Source organism: Microtus oregoni, unplaced genomic scaffold (genome assembly GCF_018167655.1).
Source record: "Microtus oregoni isolate MIOR12 unplaced genomic scaffold, Mior012 000006F_ref0000085, whole genome shotgun sequence".
Classification (NCBI taxonomy): Eukaryota; Metazoa; Chordata; class Mammalia; order Rodentia; family Cricetidae; genus Microtus; species Microtus oregoni.
In genome coordinates this window covers 54,017,195-54,038,152 of record NW_024543065.1, presented here as the reverse complement: position 1 = coordinate 54,038,152, position 20,958 = coordinate 54,017,195, and the positions used below count along the sequence as shown (strand labels likewise).

The following is a 20,958-nucleotide window of genomic DNA, read 5'->3' as shown; positions in this document are numbered from 1 at the left end:
TCTCCCTGGGTCTCTCCATAGGGAGCTGGAGCACACAGTCCTCTTTCTAGGACACACAGGTCATCTCCTCCTGCACACAGGGATGTGAACCCCTGAGATAACTTGTATCAGACACCTGACTGGTGAGAGCAGTGACCATGGATCTGGGCCCTCCCCAGTCAATACACAGACCTTTTCCAGCCCCTAGAAATAACTGCCACTACCTCCCTGGAGTAACTCCCACTTTCCCAGAGCATTGAGATCACAGGGCAGACTGGGCTCTTGTGGATTTTTGTATCACAAGGAAATACACTCTTGGCTATAGGAAATGCAGGGACAAGGCCCTGGGGTGAGCTGCTGTTAACTAGAGGCACAGGACATTTCCAAACCTTGTGGCTCAAAGTATGCTTTAGAACACAGAACCAGAAAGAAAGGAATAGAAAGAAGGGAGGCAGCACTGACACACAGACTCCACCCCCAGCCCATGTGACTCCAGGAGGCTTCCTCCTCTGGGAGGAGGCTCTGGAAGAAAAGCAGAGCAGACACCAGAGCAGCCAGGCTTGGCAGCAGCCTGACAGACAAACCTCCTTTCCAGAGGAAGAGCCTAGGCCACAGCAGAGACCATGGAGCTCTCCTCAACCCTTCTCCACAAAGGGCAGCTACCCTGGAGGGGACTCCTGCTGACAGGTGAGGAGACATTCCTCAGGGGTGTGGACAGCAGGGGAACTCAGAGACTGGATGGGGTCTTTTGGGAGGGGGACTGTGCCTGAGAGGAGACATCTGGTTTCTGCTTGAAGCCTGAGAGCAACAGGAAGCTGGCGGTGAATGCAAATTGTTAAGTGGGGAGGAAAACTCAGGGGTTCCCACTGCAAGTTTATCAGCACTGGCCTCTGTACCCTGAAGACTGACTCCCACAACTGTGTCAGGGTGACTCTCCAAGTAAAACTCAAACTGGGGCCAGTAAACAGGGTCATTTCATACATACGACCCTGAGGAATCCACAAATAAACCCCAGACTCTGGGACAGTGATTTGCTCACAGCTATCTGAGCCTGTTCCAGGCAGTGAGGTTTAAATAAAAATCAAACCAGTTTTCCTCACAGAGTCCTGGTGCTATGAAGCAGGAAGACACAGCAACAAGGAAATCTGGAAGGTGGGGTCAGGGGTTGACAAGCACTTCAGAAGAAACAGAGCTGGGAAGGTCAGAAAATGAAGGCTGGAGTCTTTAGAGAAGGAGGTCAGAGAAGACATGCCTACACTCACCAAAGATTCTGAGTGTGAGAAGGAATCTGAGGGAGTAAGGGGTTGGCTGTGCAGACACCCGAGAAAAGTTTCATTCAGTGGAAAGATTCAGGAGTACTGAGGAATGGGAGTGATGCTGCTGACCTCCCCCCAGTAGGACACACACACACAACAAGGCTGAGATTTGAACACACCCAGGTCTCAATTTCTATCAAATGCAAAGATCTAATATTGATAGATTTTTCACTCTTCCCTCTTAGCCTCACTTTTGATCTACTGGAGCTCTCCCACCACGGCCCAAGTCACTGTGGAAGCAGTTCCGCCCCATGTTGCTGAAGGGGCGAATGTTCTTCTATCTGTCCACAATCTGCCAGAGACACCCCAAGTCTTTTACTGGCACAAGGGAGAAAATACGGATAACAGTAACGAAATTGCACGATATGTAACGTCAGATAATGTAAATAAAACAGGGCCTGCATACAGTGGCAGAGAGACAATATACCCCAATGGATCCCTGCTCTTCCAGAACGTCACTCAGAATGACACCGGAGCCTACACGTTGCAAATGCTAATGCAAGGCTATGATTATATGAAATTATCCATGCAGTTCCATGTCCACCGTAAGTAATTCTCTGTAACCTCAGGGTCGTGGGTGGACTTAATCCTACTTCACACATAGAATTGTCAGTGCTGGATGACTGTGTTATGGTCCCCACATTGTGGCTCAAGCCTTTAGTAAAGGACACGGAGTTGAGGAAACAGCAATAAATCAGGATCCCTCACTTGAATCCACCCTCAGAGTGGGGTGAGGTAACTCAGCCCAGGCATCTCAGACTCTGCCCAGGGTCTTAGATACTCATCATGGCCTTGAGAAAGACCCTTCAGGACTCAGACAGGGCCTGACTGAGAAAACCATGAAATTCTCACAGAGACATAAACACCTGAAGTTTGCTCGATATCTCCACCCCAAACTGGACTAGGAATTTTGGGAAGCTTGTAGACTGGGTTGGAATTTGACCTCCTGTTGGAGCTGACAGGAGACAATGATTGATTGCAGGCTGGTAGCCTGCTCACCGTCAGCCTGTGAGAGCCATGTCTGAGGCAGGTCACCTGGGCATCTCCTCCTGAGACTCAGTGTGCTCAGCATAAGTGGAGGGGTATGAAAGACAACCAGCCGGCTGTCCTGATGGTCTTCTGAGACCTTGCAGGAAGGTGAAGAGCCCTACAGAGATGGGAGAAAAGTGTACAAATGGCAGCTCCCTGCCTCTGGGGATCCGGACCTGAGTTTATTTCCTGCAGGCAAACAGTAAGAGACACTGCTTGGTGGAAGGTCAGGTCATTGCTCACCTTTCAGGTGAACTAGTAGGCAACAATCATTGTCCTATTCTAGGGAAACCGAGACAGGAAATAGTCACTGAGTCAGAGTCACACAGGCCATGGGTGGCACAAGCTATCTGTCCACAGCCACATCTCCTGCCTCCCCACCATGGAGACTCTATTAGGTACCCTGGAGGCTTATAGATCATTTACTAGACTCAGGCTTCTTTTAAGGTTCCGTGATTCATGTCAGTCAACATCAAACTCCTGACAAGAATGGCCCAGCTGAAGCCCAGCCTGACCTGAGTGCTAACCAGATTCGGGTTGGTGTGGGATCTCTGACGGGCTGTCAGGTTCTCAGGGAACTCAATGGGAAGACTAATCATGACCTATCTGTAGGAGAGCCCTGAGCAGCAAAGGCTTGGAGGGCACTGGTCCTCACTGAGCAGTGGAGGTCAGGGCAGCTGGAGGGACTCATACATTGTGTCCCAAGACATGCAATGGTGTCAGTGAGGACCAGGAGATAACATGAGGTCTCTGATTCCAAATCTCAAGTCTGTCCATCACCACACACTGCAGCTCAATTCCCTCCTGGGAAAGCCCTTGCTTCTCCCATACACAGCACAGGAGGCCCCATTGTCTCTGAGTGCTCAGCTACTCCATCTGCCTGTAATTTGCTTCCTCCCTGATTCTTTGAGGATATGGTTGGAAGGGAGATCTCTCTTGAAAGAGGCCCTTGCAAGAATCAGAGGTACCACACAGGGCAACCTTCTCTCTGTTGTCCGCACACACAGCACTGCTACCCAAGCCCAGCATCACAAGCAACAATTCCAATCCCATGGAGGGTGAGGACTCAGTAGCATTAATGTGTGATCCAAAGACTGAGAATACAAACTACCTGTGGAGGAGAAATGGCCAAAGCCTCTCAGAAGGTGACAGGCTGAAGCTGTCTGAGGACAACAGGACTCTCACTTTACTCAGTGTTGTGAGGAATGACACAGGAGATTATGAGTGTGAAACCCGGAACCCAGTGAGCACCTCCCGAAGTGACCCATTCACTCTGAACATTACCTGTGAGTATTGTCTTCTTCATCCTGGCTACAACTGTCTATACAAAGGGCTAGAGCTAGGAAACTCAGTCCCCTTGGGTTGGTGACACAGACCCACCACACAGATACCTAGGCTGGCCAGGAACTCCTGGCTCAGCCCAGGTACATGCAGCCTGGCCCAGCATTGAGCTAGAATGGATTTGAGGCTCAGGGTGATGGAGACAGGGGACAGCACAGACTCAGGCTCAGTGCACACTCGAGTGTGCAGTGGGGATGTTTGTGTGCTGTACTGGAGATGGATTAGGACTTGTGCCTGCTGCATGAATACTCTTCTACTAATCTGCACCCCAGCTCTGGGTGGGGCCTGCTCAGCTGAGGTTATAATAAAAGTCAGAGAAATACTATGACCTTCTACAGACCAGGATTGCCCTTCCCTCTGCTGACATCACATGTGCCTTTGTTCTGTTTGCTCCAGATGGTCCAGATGTCCCGATCATATCTCCCTCAGATACTTATTTTCATTTAAGGACAAACCTCAATCTCTCCTGTCAAGCAGCCTCTAACCCACCTGCACTGTACTCTTGGTTTGTCAATGGAGAGCTCCTGTCATCCTCCCAAGAGCTCTTTATCCAAAACATCACTACTAATAATAGTGGATCCTATACCTGCTTCGTCTATAACTCTGTTACTGGCCTCAATAAGACCACAGTCAAGTACATTGAAGTCCTTGGTAAGTGGATCTCTGAAATACCAGCGACAGGTTTGGAGTGGAATCTTTGGCTTTCTGGGAAGACACAGAAAAATTTAATTTCCAGCCCTTATGTATGAGAACAAGCAAAACTCCCCTGAGCATCCTTCTCCATCCCTGTCTGATCTTCTCCTGCTGCTCTGACTTTCCTGGCTATAGGGATGGAGCTTAGAGTGTGAGGAGGAGCTTCTCCCAGCCTTGGAAACCTCAGCTTGTGTGAGAGCCTTAAGGTCAAGATTTCTTTCTGTCACTAACACAGGCCTTCCTGTCCCCCCCCCCCCCCCGTTTTCTTCTTATGACCTCCATGACTTGGAGGAACACCCGGGGCTTTACTGTGCTCACATTCTTTTTCTCCATTGTGAAGAGAAAACTCCCTTCCCACAGATGGGGACCAGCAGTTCAGAGCTCTGTTCCTGTCTCAGGTGTGACTGGCTGAGCTCTGACTCCATGGGAGGGGAAGAGAGGGTGGAGAAGGCACCTGGGACCCTGGTTCTGACTCACGGTAAACCATGTCAGTGATGACTTGATGATGCTCTCTCCCTTACTCTTCTCAACTTAAAAAAAAAACTAACAAATGTTGAGCCTGGCAGTAGTGGCACATGCCTTTAATCCCAACACATAAGAGGCAGAGGAAGGCGGGGATATCTGTGAGTTCAATGCCAGCCTGATCTACAAGGGCTATTTCCAGGACAGCTAGAACTGTTACACAGAGAAACCCTGTCTAGATAAACAAAAACAAAAACGAAAAAAAAAGTCCACTGAGTGTAGTGGTACATGCGCTTAATGCCAGTACTAAGGAGGGAGAGGACAGGTGGTAGACAATACGAGTTCAAGGCCAACCTGGTCTACATAGTAAATTCCAGGTCAGTCCCACCTACAAGTGAGACCCTCCCTCGACAAAAAAACAAAAATAAAGAAAAGAAACATTTTTTTAAAAAAGTAAAATAAAATGTCACTGATGTACATCAGAGACCTTGAAGTCAGGAATGGGTTAGTTGGCTCTGAACTGTGTCTGGCCACCAGCACAGAAGGTGACCAATGAGAACAGTGAAGTACACTTGCTTGGAGAACAGAGACTCCTTGAGTCTCCATGCAGAGGAGTATACAAGGAAAATCCCAGAGGTATCTGTGGTGAGATCCAAGGGTGGCAGACCCTAGTCCTAGCATTTGGAGGCTGACGCAGTTGGATCTCTTTCAGTTTAAGGCCAGCCTGGTCTACATACCAAGTTCCAGGCTAGCCAGGACTGGAGAGTAAGACCCTGTCTCAAAAAAAAAAAAAATCAGTATTGAGGATAAGAGCGGCAGGCTGTGGTCAATGCTGTGGCCATTCACATGTTCTCTGTGGTATTTAATCCATCTACAAGCGGCAGGAAATAGATTTCTCTTCAAACAGAAATTCTACTTATTTATTTATTTATTTATTCATTCAATCATTCATTTTGGTTTTACGAGACAGGGTTTCTCTGTGTAACTTTGGTGCCTGTATAGAACTTGCTCTGTAGACAAGGCTGGCCTCACACTCACAGAGATCCACCTGCCTCTGCCTCCTACCACTGCCCGCTTCAAACAGAAATTCCTTAGTTTGGGATTTCTCCAAGCCCTGAGGAGTAGGCTTCAACACCTTTAAGATTAGCTGGGCTATCTGAATGAAATGACACATTGTTTATTGAAAAAGAAACAGAAGGCTATTTTATAATGGGGGGACCTGTTCACATTCATAGAAAGTGTAAGCAAGCACAAAAATCAATGGGGAAAACATTCTGCCAACCATGAGATTTGTGGACATGTGGGCTGAAGGGACTCCTAGTGTGGAACCTGCACGCATACCCTGAGTCGAAGATCACTGTGGGTGAGGAAGGTTCAGCTCTTTCTTTACAGGTTGTATCTTTTACCCAAACATGCGATCTTCCAGAGGGCCATGTCATTCTGTGGGCCCTGTGAGCTGGCTGAGATCTCTGAGGATGAAGGATTCTCAACTGTCCCCTCCACTGTTTATCCACAGAGCCAGTGACTACACCCTCCATCCAAGTCACCAACACCACAGTCAAAGAACTGGACTCTGTGTTCCTGAACTGCTCCTCAAACGACACCAGGATCTCCATCCATTGGCTCTTCAATGGCCAGAGCCTGGAGCTCACAGATAGAATGAAGCTGTCCCTGAACAACAGCACTCTCAGCATAGACCCTGTCAAGAGGGAAGATTCTGGGGAGTATCAGTGTGAAGTCTTCAATCCAGTCAGTTCCAAGAGGAGTGACCCTATCCAGCTGGACATAATAGGTGAGTGACCTCCCCTCCCTTCTGACCCCATAGTGTTAGGGGAGGGGCAAATTCTTTATCAGCAGTGTGCAAAATGTGTAAAAGTCACCAGGAGACAAACATGGCTCAAGATTCAAATACAGTCAGCTTGGTAAGGGATGTATGTTAATCTCGCGTGTTATTACAGTTCCAAGAAATTCATATCCTCTATTGTCCTCCTCAGATACCAAGAGTGCATGTGGTGCAAAAACATACAAGACAAAATACCCATACATAAAATTATCTTTAATTTTTAGATCTGCCACTGTAGAGTTCTGAAAAGTACATCTCAATGGCAGAAGGTATATTCATATTGCTGTGTAAACACCATCACTGTCCATTTCCAAAACTTCTCGTAATCTATCCCACCCCCTACAATCCTGGATTCAGTTACTGAGTTGAATGCAATTCTCTACTCTTTTGAGGAGCCACAGTGCCGTGTCTCATGGTTGCATTTAAGCCTCCCATTTAGCGATGCCCCAGAGCTCTAATTTCTTTATATATTCCAAAGTTCTTCCTTCCTGTCTGTGATTTTAATGGTGTGCATCCTAAGAGATGTGCGTGCTGCTTTATTGTGACTTTGATTTCCCTTTGGTCAGTGACTGAGAAGTGAAGTGGAGCCTCTTTCCCTGTGCTTCTTGGCCATGCACACACTTTCTATCAAGTCCATACCTTCCTACTCTTGTCCTCTGTATTTCAGCTGGGTTCTTTGCTTTTGTTTCTCTGTTTGCTATTTGGAGTTTCTTACACACTCTGAACATTGGCCTCTTGTCAGATGGTTTATTTACAAGTATTTTCTTCTGTTCTGAAGTGGACTTTTCACTTCCGGGTGTAGTTCTTTGTTTATTGTAACTAATGATTTTTAAATTGATGTCATAATGGAATACATTTAAGAGAAACAATATCTAGATACAGTTTGGAAGAATTAATTCAAATTATTTAACACATCTGTTACTTCCCTTATCCTTTTATGCTAAGACAATTGAAATTTTTCATTTCTTCACAATCCATTACAGTAGACAATAATCTCCCTGCTGTATCATATCTCTCAAAACTTAACCTTCTGGTCTGTCTGAATCCTTTCACCCAGCAACTCCCCCATCCCTCCTGCTGCCACTCAGTCTCTGGTAACCATCATTCTTCTCTCTTTGTCCGCAGGGATTGTGAGATTCTCCTGAAAGAGATCATCTGCCTTTCTGTGCAGGGTTTATCTCACTCAGCACCATGTACTCTAGGATCTTTCACATAACCACATTGACAGAACCTCCTTCTTTTAAAAGGTTTAACAGCACAGCCATGAGAATAGACATCACATTCTCTTTACTTACTCATCCATGAATAGACATTTAGTGTCCTTGATTATTGTGAAAAATGCCACAAATACCTGCTGGGTCACATGACTGATAACATCATCTGATGCACATTTTCAGTTTTGCTAAAATCCAATTTATCTATTTTGTTGCTGCCTATGCATCTGGCATCATAACAAAGAAACCAGGACAAGTTCAGCTTCAAGACGCTTTCACCCTGTCCCCTGAAAGTCTGATGGGTTTCAGCTCTGATCCATTTTAGGTCTTTGATCCATTTAGAGTTGACTTTTATATGTTTTATATGATGTTAGCTGAAGGCTTAACTTCATTCTTTTGCTGGATATCCCATTTCCCCAACATCTCTTGTTTAAAAGATCATTCTTCCATCAATTGGACAATCTTAGCATCCTGATCAAACCTCATCTGGTCACAGAGGTGCAGTTGGACAGTGAGAACACCTTTCAAGTCCTGTAACTCAGCAGGACAACCCTGTGTGACACTAACCAATTCAAAGGAGCCAGCAGAGACAAATGTCCTTAACAAACGTGAAAATGGCAAATGAAGTGATGGATATGCCACCTGCTCGGGACTGACAACACATTATAATATATGTGCAAAAACTGTGCCCCACAAACACATTCATAGTAACAACTAATCTTTAATCTAATCATTGGCCAGTGTGCATGAGCAGTTCTGGGCTTTCCAATTCTACTTCACTGATCTGTATGTCTGCCTTTATTTTGATTATTTTAGCTTTATACTAATATTATGAAATCACTAAAGATGTCCTGAAATTTAATTCTTCTTTTTTAAGATACTTTTAAGGCACTTACCTCTAACACCAACTTTAGGAGAAGACAGGTGGATCTCTGAGAGCTTGAGGTCAGCCTGGTCTACATAGTGAGTTCCAAGACAGCTAGAATGGACTGTTTTCTTTCTATACTGGGGTTTTGATCTGATGTGCATAGAACTTATAGATGACTTTTAGTAATATTGTTATTTATCTTTTTTTTAAAAAAAAAAGTCTTTTAGGCCACCTGGTCATGCCTGTAATTACAGCCACTCATGAAGCTGAGAGGCAATGGTACCAAAGTTCTAAGAGTACCTAACATAGTCAATTCAAGGCCTGCCTGATTAATTTAGTGACGTCCTGTTTCAAAATCAAAATTAAAAGGCATAGCTTGGACTATAGTTCAATAGAGCATCGTTCACCACATATAAGGCCCGGGTTTCGATCCCCAGCACTGCAAAACAGCAATAATGAGATGACATTTTCCCACTGATCAAACCCACTAGCTTTCATTTCTTGTCTTCTTTCATCTCTCTTATTTGGTAGTTTTCTGGGTGTAATCTTTTATATCTTTGGTGGGGTCAATTCTAAGTATTTTATCCTTTTTGGTGAACTCATAAATAAAATACTTTCTTGATTTCCTTTCCAGTTGTCCAATGTTAAGACTGGGGCTCTTGCTCAGTAACTGAACACTTGCCTAGCATGCATGAGGCCCTAGGTTCAAGCTCCACTACTGACAGGAAGAAAAGGAAATCTAACAGTTCACGGTCAATATTAGTATACAGAGATACAGCTCATCTGGGCACGTTCACTTTGTTGCCCACCAATTTTGCTGGTTTGTTCATTTAGTTCTGAGAGTTTCCGTAGAAGGTTAAGGATTTTCTACAAACAAGCTCGTGTGTTTTCAGATGTGTATTTTACCACCTCATAATCAGGCACCTTTTATTTCATTGTCTATCTAGCCTGATGGTTCTGTGTGGTGTGTGTCCTAAGAGTCTCTTGAACAGAAGTGGTCACAGCAGCATCCTGTGTGCTTCCTGATCTCAGAGGGAAAGCTGCCAGTGTACCCACGGAATATGATGCTGGCTATGGGTTTCCACGTGTGACCTTTGTTAGACTAAGCTGGACTTCTACCCAGTGTCAGTGTTTTTGTCATTAAGTCTGTGAAATGTTGTCAAATGTTTCCATTCAATCTTGCTGATTATACAGCTATCTATTTTGTTTATTTCTGTCTCTGAAGCATCAAGGATTCCAGGAATTTGTCTGCTGCATCTCAGCCACCCAACAGCTAGCTCATAACTATTGAGTTCTCTTGAAATTTTTGTTATCCTTGAGAATGGATGGTAAGGTCTCAAATTTTAGAAATAGCCATCTCTTTTTTCCAAAGTTAATGTGGGAAAAGGTTAGCAATATTGCTCAGCATTTTTGAAGAGCCAACATTCGGTGCATCAGTTTTCTCTACTGTTACTCTAGTCTGTTTGTTCATGCTCATTCTATTCTTTATTTCCCTCCCACCACTAGCTTGGGAGAGCTTTTAGGGAGGCAAGGATCTTATTATATGACCCAGACATGCCTCAAACTCACAATCCTCCTGCCTCAGAGCCTCCTAGGGTTCTAGTTTACATCACCTCCTTCATCTGCTTCATTGTAGGTTTTTAAGACTTAATATAATAATCAATAACTTTTGGCAAAATATCAGAGAGAGAGAGAGAGAGAGAGAGAGAGAGAGAGAGAGAGAGAGGAGAGAGAGAGAGAGAGAAAAAGCAAAATAAATGTTAGTTGCAATTATTCCTACCACTCATGTTGGCTGTGAAGTCAGGTAGCCAGGTCTGTCTCTGATCAACCATACAGATTCAAGTACTTTTTACAAACCACTTTAAGCCTCAGTTTTTTCATCCTTTAAATGGAAATAATTTCATCTCATGCTAAAAATTCCCGGGCACACCACTGGAAAACATTTTACTTCATTCCTTCTTGTCTTTTCTTCCCTGACAGCTGACCCAACACAAGGGAGTTCTGGCCTCTCGGGGGGTGCAATTGCCGGCATCGTCGTTGGATCTGTGGCTGGGGTGACTCTGATCGCAGCCCTGGCATACTTTTTTTATTTCAGGAAGACTGGCGGGTAGGACAGTCTTTCCTCTTTTGAGTTCTCCAGCTCTTATTGTTATGCTTGGGAGTTGGGCAAAAACTTCTCTCCCTCTGCCTCTGAGCTGGATATCTTTGCCTCTCTCCTAACTCTCTGCTTCTCAGCACTGACCCTGTGGGTTCAGCCTCCCTGTCTTCCTGCTCCCTGTACTCTTGTTTCGTGGAGTCCATTCCCACATAGAGAACAGGTTGAATTATACCTTTATTCTTCAGACAGGAAGTCAAGGTCCAAGAAGAAAGGAGAGTGAGGGAATCCAAGAAGCAGCAGGAAGATACAGGTGGCATGTCCCTCTGACAGCAGCAGCAGCGGGGCTGGGGGGCAGGTTATAGGGAGAAGGGACCCTAAGATGAATTAACAGAAGCATTGAAGTCCTCTTGGTCAAAAAAAATGAGTAGAAAAAAGCCAGGTGGTAGTGGAGCACACCATTAATCCCAGTGCTAGAGAGGTAGAGGCAGGCGGAACTCTGTGACTCCAACACCAGCCTGGTCTACAGAGCGAGTTCCAGGACAACCAGGGCTACACAGAGAAACTATGACTCAACACTCCCCCCCCCCAAAAAAAAACAGAAATAAAGAAGGAAAGAGAGAGAGAGAGAGAGGGAGAGAGACAGAGAGAGAGAGAGAAGGAAGAAAGAGAGAGATAGAGAGAGAGAGAGAGAGAGAGAGAGGGAGGGAGGAAGGAAGGAAGGAGTAGTAAAACAAACAGAACCATCCTTGGAAAACAAAACAAGGCAGGTGTTACGTAAGACAGGTGCGAGGCATCAAAGATAAGAGAGCTACACACCAGGGATACAGCTCAGTAGTAAAACACCAACCCTGGGTGTGGTCGCAGCACCAGGGGACAAAGTAAAGCAGATTCAGAGTCCAGCAAAGACAAAGGACAGCACTAGCAGGGACAAAAGACAGCACTAGATTAAGGAACGAGGCCTCAGGAGGGAAGGCAGCACCAAGAATGGGGTGATGGAGCTTCAGTGACAGTAAGGAACCCAGGAATGAGCTGCCCACAGCATCCTCCCAGATTCCAGGAGTAAAGGCCCCATGTGTGGGAAGAGTGGTCACAGTGTCTGATATTTATTTAGGGGAACTGACCAGCGCGATCTCACAGAGCACAAACCCTCAGCCTCCAACCACAGTAAGTAAAGCCACTCACAGAATGAGAACTGGCTTTCTGCCACATATCCTGCTCTGCCAGGGAATCCTGGGCTCAGAGACCACACCTTCCTTTCTGCATGTTTGCAGAAGGGATCTGGACTTCCCTGCACTGAGGATCCCATAAATCATAGCCTTCCTAATTACAGAGGAGTTGCCTGAGGGAGCCCTGAGAAGCTCATTCCACCAGACTAGGCAGGCCTAAAGAAGTCACGTTTCCAGGGGTCTCCTGATGCCTTCCTTCCTGCCTCGATTATAGACGTAGAGATCTCCTTTGGGGAGACTTTTTTGGTCTTATGGAATATCTGGGTGCTGTGGCCTCTATGTTCCCCTTGCCACTGGCGCATGCTGCTGAGAATCACCTCTGGGCATCCTGTGAACTGGGCAAACAGAAGGCTCCATCCTGCTCCTCCTCTGATACTAATACAGTGGGTCTGAGCAGCCTCTGAGGGAAGCTAATTCCTGAACTGACCATGGCCACCTCCCCCTGCAACCCCTGCCACCTGGCAAAATTCAGGAAACCTTCAGTCAGCTTTGCACTTCTGTGCACTGACAACTCTCTCTTGCTCCCCTAGATCTGGGCCCCTCTGACAACTCTCCTAACAAGGTAAGCACTGCCACTTTCCCTGACTGTTTGCTCATGGAAATGTCTCTGAAGAATGTGCGCTGTCTGTATTGTTTTGGTTTGTGTGCTTCTTTGTTGAGAGAGGATCTCAAGGAGCAGCCCTGTCTACCCTTGAACTATGAAACCCAGGCTGGCCTTGAACTCGTGACCATCCTCCTGCCTTAGCCTCGTGTGCTGGGATTACCAATGTGCGCCACCACACCAGGCTGAGAATGAGGTATTCTTGGAGACATAACTGTGAAATTCAGCTTGGGTCTGCATTCCTTAGGGCTGCAGCAAAGATTGGTTAATGGGCCCCCTGAGTCTAATAGAGGAGTGTGTGTTTGGAAAAATCCCTGCCCTGTGCTTAATTCCTGACCACAATTCCTTGTATTCTGTGACTCTTGACAAGGAACTTGAACGTTTTGATCCTCGGTCTTGTCACCTGTGAAACGGGCATTCTGCCCACCTCAGAAAAGAGACTCAAGGGAATAAACGAGTTGACACATGCACAGCACTGTGCACACAGAGACAACAGCGCATCTTTCTCTTCCGATCTGAACCTGCTCTGACCATAAAAAGGATGGATTCCATTCTAATGGGTTTGAGACCCTGTTCCACCTTATACAACAATTTTACCAAAATTTTATCATTGCAGCCTTTCAACCAAGTACAGGCATAGACTGAAGAGTGCTTTAAATAATAAGAACACTTTCACAGTGTGAACTCTCGCAGGTTGAACACACTCATAAGCAGCAGGCAAGCTAAGTTACTTCACAACTACCCCCACCCCGCAAAAACACACTTTGATGTCACTTCCCACAAAGAGCAGTGGTGGTCAGGATGGTCCACATCCTCACAAACTGTTCTGTGGCCCATCTGGATGTCTCTGTTGATTCCTCCTCTGTCCCCACGGCTGTCTCACCCTCTTCCTCAACCTGTCTCCTCTAGTGACCACACATCAGACTCAGACAGTGAGTGACGGGTGTCCTCTCCCATGGCTCACCCGGCACAGAGGCCACAGCACAGTGGGGCTGGATCACCAGCAAGGTGAGGCTCTGCCCTGCGGGACTGATGTCACTGACCAACACTCATACTTTCAGGTGGATCACGTGGTATACACCATCCCGAAGACTGTCCAGAACATCAACGGCCAGACACCCAAACCACCAACTTCAGCCTCCCCATCTCCAACACCCACAGAAACAGTTTATTCAGAAGTAAAAAGGAAGTGATCATGACCTGTCATGCTGGCTACACTAATGATGCATTTCCAGACTCTCATCCTCACTAGGAGATCTCTGTACCATGAGATGAGGAAACACATGTGTGTATGCGCACGCACACACACACACAGCTCCAGGTGGCAGCCTCTTCAGTATCAATAGAAGGAACAATGTATTCTGAAGCCTACAGGAAACCCAACTTTTCTTGGAATTGAAACTTGGCTAAGAAAAGGGCATCAAAGCTGCCCACCATCCACTCCCCTAGCCATGGCTTGTTTTAAATTGACCTATTCAGAGCACAGTCATTCTCCCCAGCTCCAGTCCTGTCCTAGCACAGTCTGACTTGAATTACCATAATCTTGGACATCACCTAACTGCTTATGCCAAAAAAACAAAGGACAAGCAGGAAATGGGCATTCCTGTGTCTTTAAGCCAGATGTGAAGCCATCGTACACGGGAAGATCAAGTCTCAGCCAGAGGTTTCAGGAAATCTCCACGCCGACAACCACCATGCTTTCCTGGCTGTGGCATCAGGGTCTCTGTATGTTGTGCATTTACACCTGAGCCCACCTCTGAGCCTTTCTCCAGAAAACCCACTCAAAGCAGCTAGCAAAGCTCTTTGGCAGCATCCACTGCCATTGCTAACACAGAGGGCAGGTGAAAAGACAGCATCTCTAGCCTCTACCAGGAAGGAGTCCAGAAAAGCAGGGCTGGTGAACTGACAGTCTCCTGGAAACTGAAAACAGAACAGAAAGATACCCTGTGTGGAGCACTGAGATTGTTTTAAAATAAGCCACGTTTGGAGGTACTGGAGTTTTCTTCTCTGTAAGACAACCCACTATTTGAATTTTTGTAACTGTTGACTTTGCTCAGTGTGTGAGCTGATAGGTCTGCCTTAGGGGCAAGAAGCCACTGCACCTCTGGCTCCCTTGGCCAGGATCAAAAGGCCTCTCAAGCCCTTTTGATCAAGAGTTCCAAAGAAAAATGAATAAATGAATAACAAGGCAAGTCACTTGCAGAACCACTGCCTAGTATCGAGAAAAGCCTCTTACTTCCCTGAATTTGTCAGAAAAGCCTGACTTTTTCCATGTCTTCTTCTTTATTGCTGGGCACTGGCCAGAGCCTACACAATATTTCTCTGACACTTTTGGCTTCCTTGTTCTCTCCCTGGAGCTCACCTGCCCCCACCCTTTGTAGGCTGCCAGCTGAACTCTTGCCTGACTCACAAGCCAGCCATTCCTCCTCCACTCCAACCCCTCTCCAGGCTGATGCTGAGATTTCCAGCTTGTCTGCCTTGCTGTTTTGCTTTTAAACTCTAACAAAAACTGTCCTCGGCTTCAACAACTAACAACAGGCTTTCCTCATTCCCACCCTGCTCCTGGAGATCCAGGACCAGCCTCCAAGTACCCTTCCGCAGTGTTTCTGCCTGTGCACAGTTTGACCTTTCTTTGGCTTCTTTTTTTTGACTTTTTTTTTTTTTTTTTGAGACAGAGTTTTAGCATGTGGCCTAAACAGGCTTCAATATCACAGGGCCACCAGGCCCAGCGGCTTGTGCATTCCCTGACTGCCCTGCACTCTCAGGAATCCTTGGCCTCTGCTACTGTGTGTTTTGGTCCACATGAATGTGCCCTTAAAGGAACACAGTCACTCAAGCTGAAGGCATTGTTTACATCCTAGAGAGCAGTGCACTGGTGCTCCCCTGGGAATGTAGGACACTTGCAGGGGGTTCTTTCCCAGCCCTGGGCTTTCAACAGCCTCAAAAACTTACTTTTCCCACCTGGGATGAATCCCAGCAACAGGAGAAGGAAAGGCCAATGTGCTCTCAAGGATCCTCTCTTCAAGACGTACCCCCACCCTGTGCCTGCTAATCAAGGGTTTTATTGGATAATAAGTGTTTGTTCTCATGCCGTGCCTAACAGGCCTTCCAAGACAGTTATTCTGGAATTATTGTATTCGGGGATTTCTCTCAGGGACTTCCAGCTCAAAGAAATTCTGTGTATATTTTCCTTTATTAGTTCTATTCTGGGTTATTTAAATTTGCCTGGCTAACGCCAAATCAGAGGTATTTGTAAATTTCCCCTATGTTCAAAATAAAATATCACATATCACTAATGCTACTTTGTGGGTTTTTCTGTATTTTGTTTGTTTCTGCTTTTTCCATGCTTAGGGTGGATGCTAGGGTCTTGCATGCACTAGGCAAATGCTCTACACTGAGATACATCCCTACCTGGTACCACGTAGACAATGTCTTCCTTACATGTAGAAGACGACAACTGCTGGATCGGGGGGCAGAGTGAGCCTACTGCTGAGTAGTGTACAGTAGCTCTCTGACGTAGTTGTCTAGGAATTAGCTAAATGCACTGCACATTTATTGACAAAGTATACATGCAAGCAACAAGCCAAGCCCTGAGCTGCCCAGAAAGAGCTGTTTACAGTCCTCTAAGAGAGGAGGGATTACAGGAACAAAGAGCCTCTCTGGTCCTTTCCATCACAGTAAACAATTCCTCCAACCCAAGTGGCTCCAGCCACTCAAAGGCAGCAATGCAGTGTTCAGCTCAGAAATCTCCACATGTTGCCTCACACTGAACTGTCTCCAGCACTTCCTGTCCATTTCTCATTGCTAATTTCCTGCCTGTCCTCTTAAACCTCTGACCTGAGTAAGATCCGTGTAGTAATTCCAACAAGTGCTACCCTGGCATCTCCTCTTCCACCCTGGCAAACAATGACAATGCATGTGTGGCCGGCTCTTCCCCTATCCCATTTCCATACCCAAGACACTGGAAGAACCATGAAGCCACTGTCACTTCTTGGATCCAAAGGGCTATGTCACCCTCACACCATCTACAACCACAAGCAACTCTTCTTTTTGGGTCATCAGTGTTGCATCCACCACCAACACACAGCATCCTGACAGAGGTCAGGCCTCAGACGCTTCGTGTGCCCACCCATTGCTAGGTCCAAAGGCGTCTGCAGATGGCTCCGGCATGTGTATCTCAAGCCCCTATCTCTTCCTGAAACTCATGGTGCCTGTCTCCTAATAAATACTTATTCAAAGAGCTCATCACCCTCAGCACATTGATTTCTTTGTTTTAGACTTATTTTGAGTGTGTGTTTGTTTGTTTTTGAAACAGAGTCTCCCTGTGTAGCTCTGGCTGATCTGGAACTCACTATGTACACCAGGCTGGCCTTAAACTCACGAAGATCTGCCTGCCTCTGCCTCCCAAGTGTTAAGATTAAAGGCATGAGCACCAGACCTTAAAGCCCCCTTAATGTATTTTTTAAAATTTTTTTCACCTACACATGTGTTATATGTCAAGCATATTCTTACTTCTTCACCATTCTCAATTCTCATCAGATGTGTCTCTGACACATTCCTGTGCCTATACCATATGTAATCATATAAATCTTAGTTCCTATGCTATGCCGACAAATGGACACAAAGCAGCACGATTTCTCCATTCTTACATTCATTGTGGTCACCCTTCATCATAAGCAACTTCACATAGATCAAACACTAGAGCATTCAAGTGAGGACATCAGATTCAGGAAGGACACAACTGTGTGGTAGACAATGTTTTCCTGGTGACTAACTTAGGTATTCCTGAAAGGTACAGAAAATCTCTATCATCTCAGACTGGGTCCTTTCTCTAGGAAACAAAAATCCCTAATTCAGAAGACACAGAAAATAAAACAAAATTTGAAAGGGACAAATACCACACGTACACAGAGAAATAAGGGCTGAGGCACAGTGCAGGAACACAGCACTTGCCCAGGAGCGTGAGGCTCTGTCTTTGATCCCCAAAACACAGAGGGAAAGTACAGAGAAATCCAATGGAAATCGGGAAAATATGGATATATGTTGGAATCCCTGAGGAATAGTTAGATATGCCCAGGCCCCATTCAGATTGAATTGATCTGCAAGGGAATGCAAACACTGGTAACATTAAATCTGCCAATGCCATTATTGAGTAGTTGTGGTGGTCAGGGTCAACTGTCATCCTGAGAGAATCTAGAGTCACCTAGGAGACAAGCCCCCAGGCACACCTGTGAGATCATCTATGAAGGCTAACCTACGAGAGTGTCTGTGAGGATTGTCTCATTACAGGAAATGACATGGATAAATCAAATTACTTGTGAGGGGCACATTCCCTGTGCAGTGTGCCCTGCACTGTGTGTGGGGAGAGATGGAACTGAGTAACAGAATGCATTCGCCATTCTCTGTTCCCTGAGTGTGGATGTGATGTGACCAGGTGATTCAAGTTCCTGCCACCTTAGCTCCCACCATGATGGACTGTATCCCTCAACTGTGAGCCTGAATAAACACCGAAGTCACTTTTCTGTCTTGCATAGCAATGGGAAGAGAAACTGTGACAGTGGTCAAGAGCCCCTGCTGGAGTAAGTGGAAGCTGGGCAATGGCTTTGGTTAGGGCTGTACATCATTGAGGGAATTTCTCAACTTGCATGAACCTATATTCCATCCTGGGGAAGAAGAGACAGTATGTTCATGGGACTTGGGCTTGGGAATTCTGGAAAACTCGCATGTGATTCCCACATCCTATACGTCAGGAAACAGTGACCTGAAGCACAGAGAAGACAAGACATTAGAGGCTGAGAGAGAACTCAGTGTGACGGGCATGTAGTGAGCCGTTTCTGCAAGGTGCAAACAGAAAGGTCCTCAGGAAGACATGGCTGACAAATAGCTACTTTTTTTTATTAATTTATTTATTTATTAAAGATTTCTGTCTCTTCCCCGCCACCGCCTCCCATTTCCCTCCCCCTCCCCCAAATAAGTCCCCCCCCCCCCTCAGCCCGAAAAGCAATCAGGGTTCCCTGTCCTGTGGGAAGTCCAAGGAACCCCCACCACCGTCCAGGTCTAGTAAGTTGAGCATCCAAACTGCCTAGGCTCCCACAAAGCCAGTGCGTGCAGTAGGATCAGAAACCCATTGCCATTGTTCTTGAGTTCTCAGTAGTCCTCATTGTCCGCTATGTTCAGAGAGTCCGGTTTTATCCCAGGCTTTTTCAGACCCAGGCCAGCTGGCCTTGGTGAGTTCCCAGTAGAACATCACCATTGTCTCAGTGTGTGGGTGCACCCCTTGCGTTCCTGAGTTCACTGCTCGTGCTCTCTCTCCTTCTGCTCCTGATTTGGACCTTGAGGTTTATGTACGGTGCTCCAATGTGGGTCTCTGTCTCTGTCTCCTTTCGTCGCCTGCTGAAGGTTAATATTCAGGAGGATGCCTATATGTTTTTCTTCGGGTTCTCCTTATTTAGCTTCTCTAGGATCCCTAATTATAGGCTCAATGTCCTTGGTTTATGGCTAGAAACCAAATATGAGTGAGTACATCCCATGTTCCTCTTTTTGGGTCTGGCTTACCTCACTCAGGATAGTGTTTTGTATTTCCATCCATTTGCATGCAAAATTCAAGAAGCCCTTGTTTTTTACTGCTGAGTAGTACTCTAATATGTATATATTCCATACTTTCTTCATCCATTCTTCTATTGAAGGGCATCTAGGTTGTTTCCAGGTTCTGGCTATCACAAACAATGCTGCTATGGACATCGTAGAGCATATGCTTTTGTTGTATGATAAGGCCTCTCTTGGGTATATTCCCAAGAGTAATATTAAATAGCTACCTTTTGAAAGACTGACAGTACCGGGGCTGTGAGCATGGGAATGACTAGCACACTCGTGGCGCTAGGAGTGCACACTGGTACAAGCACTCTGGAGGAAAGTTTGATAAGTTCTCATCAAGTCAAACACACACTTCTGCAACCCAGGAATCTCACTGGATCATGAGATATTTATCAAAAAACACATAAACAGGCACACAAAGAGTTGTACATGAATGTTCACAGCATCATAATTCATAACAACCAACAATTTTAAAACTCCATCAACAGAGAAACTGAACAGATCATCATATGTCCACAGGATAAAATTCTCAGCTACTGTTAAGAGATAACTGTGTAAAATGAAATTATGAATCCTGATGGGTACTGAGGCATGCACATGAGCACTTGAGCCCAGAAGGTCTAAGTTATCCTAAACAGAGGGGAACACCATCTCAAGAAACAGAAGATGCAGAAGTGGTGAGATGGCTCCAGAATTAAGAATACTTGCTGCTCTAGCAAAGAGGTCCCCAACACATGTGGGGGTGGCTCACAACCACCTGTGACTTTAGTACCAGAGAATGAAACATTCTGGCCTCTGTGTATGTGTGCACACATGTATTGCATACACACACACACACACACACACACACACACACACACACTTAAAATAAGTCTTTTAAGATAAATTTTAACCTTATTGCCCCCATGCACAGCAAGTCACACACACAAAGAGCACGTGATGACATTCAAATTGCCAAGAGTACGTAATTCTGATTTATAGTGCTAAGAATTCACACTTGGGGGGCCGACAATACAGTGCGGGTTAATGGCTCTGGTTGTTCTTCCAAAGAACCCATGGTCCATTCCCAGCACCCACATGGTGGCTCACAGCCATCTATAATTCCTGTTCTAGAAAAGGAAGACTCTTCTAGATTCCTTGAGCACCAAGGCACATAGTAGTGCAGTACACAGGAGAACATGCAGACAAAACATGCATACACATATAATTTTTTATTATTTTTAAAAAGAATTGACACTTGAAAGTGAAATATACTGCAAAGGTGTTTAAAGTGATTTGGGAGTGAAATCAGACACCATAATTCAGGTGGCAATTACACAGTTAGCAAAACTCAGGGTGTAAGCTGACATGGTGCTTAGTGAGGAGGCTAATGCAATACAGCAGGAATGCTTGAGCCCAAGAGTTTGGGACCAGCTTAGGCTACATAGCAAGGCCCTTGACACAAAGCAAACAGAAAAAACAAAACAAACATATGAAAGAAACACATAGACTGGAGAGTCCCCCAAGAGAGGATGCAGGATTGACATGATGAAGCATTGGAGACTGAGGCCAGAACCTCAGAAACAAAGTCACAGCACCGAGACAAAAGTACACATCAACAGATTTGAATTTTATCTTATTTTTCTATGCACATATTTATATTGGAGGGAGACATTGCCATCCCACTAATGTGGAGGCCAGAGAACAGCTGTGAG

At 45.8% G+C, this 20,958-nt stretch overlaps 1 protein-coding gene across 3 annotated transcripts; it reads left to right on the top strand.

Annotated features, from left to right (window-relative positions):
• Nucleotides 1-507: 507 nt before the first annotated feature.
• On the top strand, nt 508-15,966 carry Ceacam1 (CEA cell adhesion molecule 1). 3 transcript variants are annotated; one of them, XM_041654886.1, is made up of 9 exons: nt 508-666; nt 1,481-1,840; nt 3,332-3,610; nt 4,062-4,316; nt 6,337-6,612; nt 10,726-10,852; nt 11,955-12,007; nt 12,600-12,631; nt 13,732-15,966. In XM_041654886.1, the coding sequence occupies exons 1-9, from the start codon at nt 603-605 to the stop codon at nt 13,861-13,863; spliced, it is 1,578 nt and encodes a 525-aa protein (XP_041510820.1). In that variant the 5' UTR covers nt 508-602; the 3' UTR covers nt 13,864-15,966. The 3 variants fall into 3 exon arrangements, with proteins under 3 accessions (XP_041510820.1, XP_041510822.1, XP_041510821.1); XM_041654888.1 differs by lacking the exon at nt 1,481-1,840; XM_041654887.1 differs by lacking the exon at nt 11,955-12,007 and having other exon boundaries at nt 13,732-13,868.
• The last annotated feature ends 4,992 nt before the right edge of the window (nt 15,967-20,958 follow it).